Source organism: Rhinopithecus bieti, unplaced genomic scaffold (assembly GCF_001698545.2).
Source record: "Rhinopithecus bieti isolate Rb0 unplaced genomic scaffold, ASM169854v2 scaffold_1070, whole genome shotgun sequence".
In the NCBI taxonomy this organism is placed as follows: domain Eukaryota; kingdom Metazoa; phylum Chordata; class Mammalia; order Primates; family Cercopithecidae; genus Rhinopithecus; species Rhinopithecus bieti.
Genome location: NW_016803844.1, coordinates 2,649,077 through 2,656,925, shown reverse-complemented (window position 1 = coordinate 2,656,925; position 7,849 = coordinate 2,649,077). Strand labels below are relative to the sequence as shown.

Sequence of the window (7,849 nt, the reverse complement as noted above, 5' to 3'; positions counted from 1 at the left end):
GATACCATCTCACACCAGTTAGAATGGCGATCATTAAAAAGTCAGGAAACAACAGGTGCTGCAGAGGTTGTGGAGAAATAGGAACACTTTTACACTGTTGGTGGGACTGTAAACTAGTTCAACCATTGTGGAAGACAGTGTGGCAATTCCTCAAGGATCTAGAACTAGAAATACTATTTGACCCAGCCATCCCATTACTGGATATATACCCAAAGGATTATAAATCATGCTGCTGTAAAGACACATGCACACGTATGTTTATTGCACCACTATTCACAATAGCAAAGACTTGGAACCAACCCCAATGTCTATCAATGACAGACTGGATTAAGAAAATGTGGCACATATACACCATGGAATACTATGCAGTCATACGAAAGGATGAGTTCATGTTCTTTGTAAGGATATGGATGCAGCTGGAAACCGTCATTCTCAGCAAACTATTGCAAGGACAAAAAAACCAAACACCACATGTTCTCACTCATAGGTGGGAATTGAACAATGAGAACACTTGGACACAGGGTGGGGAACATCACACACCAGGGCCTGTCATGGGGTGGGGTAGTGGGGAGGGATAGCATTAGGTGATATACCTAATGTAAATGACAAGTTAATAGGTGCAGCACACCAACATGACACATGTATACATATGTAACAAACCTGCATGTTGTACACATGTACCCTAAAACTTAAAGTATAAGTTAAAAAAAAGAAAATTCTGATACTTAAATCAATGAAAATGATGATAATAGTAGTGAGCATATCTATCATTGATGAGTTCCTTTCTATAACCATTTTTATTAAGAGGTTTACATATCTTATTCCAATTAAGAACTACCTAAAGTCTAAGAACCATATGAGTTAAAATTCTTTCATTCCCCATTTAAAAAAAATACCCTTGTGAATTGAAGGTTTACATCACCTTTACAGTCAGGAAACTTTCCTTTCTAACTTAGTAGGTGGCAAGACATTTTGAATTGGGCTTCTCTCATGTAATGATATCAGCTTAGCTCATCCCTTTTTCTTAGCACTCAATTAATTTTAGTTTTCTTTCCATCTTTAAGAGACCACAATTTTCCTAGAAGGAAGTGGCACCACTGGAGCAGAAATAAAATCAGGTGAAGATTATGGGGGTTTCATTATTTACTGTTGTATTTTGATAAATTTGTTAGAGGAAACATTTTTTTCAATGAACTTTTTATATTGGAATAATTGTAAATTATAGAAGGGTTGAATAGATTATGCAAATAATCTCTTTAATGTGGAGTAGAGTTTTTCCTTTCCTTTTGAAGCTATTTCAAAGCAACCAGGATTTCCTTTCAGATTTGGAAAAACTTGGGCCCAAATTTCCAAAAGGCTTTTTCTTCTCTAGGACTAGCCTCAGGGTTTGAGGCCTCTAGAGAGGAGAGTTACAGTAGCTCTGGCTCTGAAAGGGTTTTTCCTTTGAAAATAACTCAGTATGTGTATCATTACAGTACTGACTTGTATTCAGCAGAGAAATCTTTAAGATGTCACATTTTAGTTCAGGGGTAAAAATTCAAACTTTCCTTTCTTCTTTCTTTTCCCCCTTTTCTTCCTCTTCCTCCTCCTCCTCCTCCTTCCTCTCTCTTTTCCTTTTCATTAGGAGCCACGACCAGAGCACCAGGAAGTAAGACAGGTAAACTTGGAGAACATCTTTGATATGACCTTCAATCTTGGCAAAAATAATCAGAGCAGGCACATTAGCCACTGCATTAACCTTGGCCTTACAAAGGCACACAGTAAACATAGAAAATACCATCTCCTGTCAGTTATAGGTCCAGGAAGCATCTTTTGCTGCTCCAAGGTCCAGGTAGACATGATGCTGGCCACATTCTTCTAAGGGTTACAAATGTGTCAATCTGTTGATCTTTGTTTTTTTTCTTTCCTGCCTAGGTACAGCTAGAGTGCCCTCTGGTACAACAGTCACCCCTGGGAGCTCCAACTCAGGTAAAGCACCAGGCTGGGAGGAACCAATGCTTGGGAAGTGCTCCTCAATGAGGTGTCTGCCTGGGTGATCCTACCATGAGTTCTCAGATTCTTCAAATCTTTGCCCTCACTTCTATTCTTTTCCCTTTTCTCAGAGGCTACAACTTTTTCTAGAATCACTGAAGCAGTAACAGTCTCAGGTGAAAATGGGAAGTTTGTAAAATAGTTCTAACAATTCAAATTGATTGAAATAAATACAGAATGATTTCCTATGGAAATCTTTGTCCAAGCCCCTACATTTCAGAATATTAGTGTTTTACCAAAATTTTTACATTTATAGACAGCAGAATATTCTTTTTTTTCTCTTTTACAGGATCCGTGACCACTGCACTGGGGAGCCAACTCTCCAGCAGTCAAACAGGTGAGCATGGGAAAGTATGAATATCTTCCTGATATTTACCAGTATTTAGATAATAAGGATACTTTTAATGTGAGTTCTTAGCCTTTGGTTTTTTTTTTTTTTTTTGGAATGAAGTATCCTTGTTGAAAGGTGTATGAGGAATAATGGAATACGCCCTCTGAGTTAACAAAAAACATATAATGTTTTTCTTCTTAGCCCTTCTGTTAATGTAAAGGAAATGATGTAAGTGTCCTTCTCTTAGTGATTCCAGGTTCCAGTGGCATCATCTCTCACACAACTGTTGCACCTGGAAGTTCTGTTATAGGTAAGTGAATATTTTCAATGGCAGTCATCACTTGTTTAATTTCAAGGAGGAATATGTAACCCCAAACATCCTTTCTGCTTCATTTCCTCTTCCAGAGGCCAAAGCTTCCTTAGAAGCCATCAGAGTCACTGTTGTGAAATCACTGAGAACTAGGGGTCTCAGAGGTTAGCATGGCCATTAAGTAGTATCATGAGTTTGCCTCTGGATCTGAGAAATTATCGTATAGGGAGGGCAGGTCCTCCCATCCACACCCCTGAGCTGACTTCTGAACCGGCCTTTTCCAATGCCTGGCCTTAGGACATAGATTTCTGGAGAGGGTAGCAGGAGCAGTAATTCCCTGGACAGTTAACCCAGTGGATATTATAGGTATTACTACAGAATCAGCAGGAGTCAAGACTGGCCCAGAAGGTCTGTCTCAGGTGAACAGATGACTAAAATGAACTCAGAAATGGTTTGCTCTCCATCCTGAGATTTAAGTATTAAGTTGCTGAAGGGTTGCCTCAGTGATTGATTATAGGTCAAAACATACTCAGAATTGTTTTTCCTACTTTCAATCATCAGGAATCACCTCTGATGCATCAGACAATCAAGTCACTGGAAGTAAAATGGGCAAATATGTTAAAGAAATTCTTTTGTCTCACATTTGAGGGTTTTATATTATATATGCTTGGGAAGCCTACTAAAAGGTAGGCTTCTTGAGAAAAAAGTCTCTGTTCAATGATCCCTAGTACTAAACAGGGCCCAATAAATATTTATTAAATGAATGAAATAATTAAAATATAGGAAAAATATATAATTCAATCCAGGAACAAAAAGGCCAATGGAAGAACATGCTCAAAGGACTGCCACATAGACAAAGCAGGCTGTGTGAATGGTGCCTCCTGGAGCTGGCCAGTGTACAATATGAGTGATATGGCCCTGGAAATACAGATTTAGTTTATACCTAGACTGCCTCCATGCAAAAGATTCTTTATACCACTATAACCTTCTCATTTCAGGCACTACTGGTGTAGCCTTGAGCACAGCTGTTGCACCTGGAAGTTCCAGTACAGGTAGGCTAACAAGCTGAGAAGAAAGCTCCCTTTCTGGAAATAAGATGGCAAAAATGTCTTTCACATTGCTCTTCTTCTATAAGAGCGTCACAGTATATTTCCCCATCCTTCTAAGTCCTCATCCTTTACTCGTTGCTTCTCTTTTTCTTCCAGAAGCCACAACTTCCCCAGGAGTCCACAGAACCACTGTAGTGGGATGGAAGACAGGTGAGAATTAATGGTGTGTGTTTGTGCATGCATGTATGACTTTTGAGTAATAATAAATTACAACTATACTTTGCTTCTTAATAGGATAGTTTTTCGAGGAGGAGCTTTTGAGGAACTTTCATCTAAGATCAGCGTTTTGTTACTTGATTTTGAATTAACTTGGGCAAATTTCCTTCCATTTCCAGGGCCAAGCCTCACATATATAAGTCTCTGCAAATGAGAGTGAAAGTGATAATTGTATGAAAAGTTTTCTTTTTCCATTTTAGTTATCTCCATTTTAGGTATATCATAAAAATGAATTACTGGCTCAGAGGATTCCATTTCAGGTCAACAGAAGGCCAAAATGCATACAGATTTGCCTCGAATGATATATTTTTCCTTGAGCACAATAATGACTGAAATGTACAGTAGTTATCCCTATAACTCTAGTCTACATTTATATTCCAAAGTTTTTCTACTTTTATCCTTTTAAGAGCTACCACTAGAGGGTCAGCAAACCAAGGAACTGGAAGCACAATAGGTAAATATGGCAGGAAAGAGGGCCGCTTGACTTACTGCCATTGAATTCCAGAAAAATGGAGTCCTCTGTTGAGGAATTTGCATCTTTATTTGATTTGAGAATAAAACTATGCATGAGAAAACACAGGCTGGGCACAATGGCTCACACCTGTAGTCCCAGCACTTTGGGAGGCCGAGGTGGGTGGATCACCTGAGGTCAGGAGTTTGAGACCAGCCTGGCCAAAATGGTGAAAGCTCGTCTCTACTAAAAATACAAAAATTAGCCAGGTGTGGTGGCATGAGCCTGTAATCCCAGCTACTCAGGAGGCTGAGGCAGGAGGATCACTTGAACCTGGGAGGCGGAGGTTACAGTGAGAGATTGTGCCATTGCACTCCAGCCTGGGTGACAGAGAAAGACTAGGGTAGCTTCTGGCAACACATCTAAACCTGGGAGATCAAACACAGGTGAGCCAGCCAGCTGGTGAGACTCCACAGAATAATTTACTAGTAAAGTGCCTCCCATGGCACTGTTATCAAGAACACTTCACTTTCCTCAGAATGCTAATTCCTCTCACTTCATATTTTCCTACCTTTCCTCTCTAAGAAGCTATGACGTCCTTTAGAGGCACTGGGACCACAGGAAGTGGAATGAATACAGGTGAGCACACGAGCTTCCTAACCTATCCACTTTTCACTTAAAATAATAGCCATAGTAGTTAACACTTTCTAGCATGAACTATGTTCTAAGCACTACTCCACATTTTTCTCATTATTATTTCTTTTATCCCTCATCCCAAATTGTGAGGTAAGCACTATTGTTCTCACAGACTTTCCAGATGAGAAAAACCTATGGCTCAAAGATATTCACTAACTGAATGAAGATCACACAGCGAGCAAACAACAGATTTCAACTCAGGCACTCTGGCTTCAAAATCCATCCTCTTAACCATGATACTAAATCACCACTACACTATACCTCGACACTCTTTTGTCACATCTCAACTCTTTTAGACTACTACAATTTCTACAATACCAATATTTTACCCAAATGAAAATTCAACAGGTAATCAGTCCTGCTTTGTTCCTTCTTCTAGGGGTATCAGGTAGCCAAATCACTAGCATTCCACTAGGTAAGTAAAGTACCTTTGTTTTCCTGACATTGAGTCCAGAAAAAGAGACATTCTCATTGAGACTCCACCACCACCTCACATTGCACCCTTCCCCCACCAAGTTTATAGTGAGAATGGAGCATTACATTTGCAAAATACAAAATAACTTTGGAACAAGCTGTCCCTGAAAATGTTTTTTTCTTGTATAATAAAGAATTCTGTAGTTGCCTCATTCTATTATAGAATGGGCTTTTATTATAAGAAAACAATCGATATAGTGGTACCCTTCCATTTTGTTTTTAGGTACTACTGGAGTGGTCTCTGGCAACACCATCTCACCTAGCAGTTTCAACACAGGTGAGTCAACGAGGAAACAGATGCTGTTTTTTTTTTTTTTTTTTTTTTTTTGTTGTTGTTGTTGTTGTTGTTGTTGTTGTTGGGGGCTAACTCTGCAGCAATGGCACATTATGTCTTTTGATGATTTTCTGTTAGCCCTCACTACTTTCTTCCTTTTTATTCTCAGAAAATATAACTTCCATGGAAGGAAGCATAATCAATGAAAGTGGAATTGGCAAATATATATATATATACACACACACACAAATAAATATATATATATATACACACCTATATTAATATACATGAGAAAAAATGAGAAACGAGAAAAAATGACAAATGTATATATTATTTTTTTCTTGAGATAGTCTCACTCCTGAGATAGTCTCCAGCCCAGGCTGGAGTATGGTGGTGTGATCTCAGCCTACTGCAAATTCCACCTCCAGGGTTCAAGAAATTCTCTTACCTCAGCCACTCAAGTAGCTGGGATTACAGGTGTGCACCACCACACCAATCTATCTTTTTTTTTTTTTGTATTTTTAGTAGATATGGGGTTTCACCATGTTGGCCAGGCTGGTCTTGAACTCCTGGTCTCAAGTGATCTGCCTTTCTTGGCCTCCCAGTGTGCTGGGATAACAGGTGTGAGCCACTGCACCTGGCCAAAGATTTGGCAACTCTTGAGTTTCTACAAATCTACATTGGGCTTTTGCCTTTTCATAGAGATATTTGTTAAACAAAGCTTGTATTTATAAAAATCATATCATTTCTCCTGTGGCCAAACCTTATATTACAATTATAGAAAAAGAGGCTCAGAGTCCAGAAAGATTCCCCTTTTAACATTCAAGCTATTACCGCAGTACATATGGAGGAAATATAAATCCATATTGTTCTATTTAAGGCAGCAGAGATGATAGAAGTTACTCTAGAGGTTTAGATCTGTCATATTTTGGAATTTGGATGTTATAAGTTTATTGAATGCAGTTGAATACCTTTACACAAATATTGTTTTCATTTCTTGTCACTAGAAGCTACCAGTGGCACATCTGAGAGGTCAAATCCTGGAAGTGAAATAGGTAAGCGTGAAAAATACCCCGAAACCTCTGACATTTAACTCCAAGGAGCCAAATAATCAAGGCTGGACTGCAAACTAATGTGTTTACTGTGACTCTGAATTTAAAAATGGAGAACACACTTCATGATGACAGGATAGCACAAGCTTTCTGCTGCTTTCAAGTCATAGACAGTCATTGCTGTCCATGTTCTTCTTGGGATGGTAAATGCATCACAATTTGGGGTCCCTCTTTCCCTCTCCCTGCTTTAGGCACCACTGGTATAGTCTCTGGCACAACAGTTGCATCTGGAAGTTCCAACACAGGTAACCTAATAGGGAATCTGAAGGGTTTTAGTCATGGAATATGACTGAGTCCCTCCCCCGAAACATACACAGTCTCTACCATACCCTGGGAATACCACGGGATTTTCTCAGTTATAGGATTCTTCTGAATTTACTTCTTTTCTCCCTTCACTTAGAAGCCACAACTTCTTTGGGCAATGGTGGAACCACTGAGGCTGGAAGTAAAATAGGTGAGCACTAGCAATCAAATAATTATTTTTTCTTTTCATCTTAAACTAAATCAAATTGGCTATAATGAACTTAGTGGACATTTTCCTCAATCATTGTGTACAAATTACCAGTATATAAATAGTTTACTCCTTATGAATTGCTGTTTACTTATTTGCAATACAATGACATCATGAGAACACGCCTAATATATCACTTAAGGCAAAAAAGTTCCTGATATAAACCTTTTAGTTCACTTGTGAAACCTATTGTTTTTTTTTTCTAAACCAAATCCTAATTTTAGATGAAAAGGAATTCATAAATTGATTCTCTCCTCTTGTGATTACAGTTACCACTGGGATAACTACTGGCACAACCATTGTATCTGGGAGTTCCAACACAAGTGAGTCATGA

At 38.8% G+C, this 7,849-nt stretch overlaps 1 protein-coding gene across 1 annotated transcript in view; it reads left to right on the top strand.

Moving 5' to 3' along the window:
- The window catches only part of MUC19 (mucin 19, oligomeric), a 68,735-nt gene that overhangs the window by 40,286 nt on the left and 20,600 nt on the right, over positions 1-7,849 (top strand). The window contains exons 68-82 of the mRNA XM_017855253.1: positions 1,065-1,118; positions 1,625-1,657; positions 1,915-1,968; positions 2,103-2,147; positions 2,321-2,368; positions 2,610-2,672; positions 3,671-3,724; positions 3,878-3,931; positions 5,034-5,087; positions 5,524-5,559; positions 5,842-5,895; positions 6,900-6,947; positions 7,196-7,249; positions 7,405-7,458; positions 7,785-7,838. Of these exons, the coding sequence (XP_017710742.1) occupies positions 1,065-1,118; positions 1,625-1,657; positions 1,915-1,968; positions 2,103-2,147; positions 2,321-2,368; positions 2,610-2,672; positions 3,671-3,724; positions 3,878-3,931; positions 5,034-5,087; positions 5,524-5,559; positions 5,842-5,895; positions 6,900-6,947; positions 7,196-7,249; positions 7,405-7,458; positions 7,785-7,838 (759 nt within the window). The remainder of the gene's footprint in view (positions 1-1,064; positions 1,119-1,624; positions 1,658-1,914; positions 1,969-2,102; positions 2,148-2,320; positions 2,369-2,609; positions 2,673-3,670; positions 3,725-3,877; positions 3,932-5,033; positions 5,088-5,523; positions 5,560-5,841; positions 5,896-6,899; positions 6,948-7,195; positions 7,250-7,404; positions 7,459-7,784; positions 7,839-7,849) is intronic.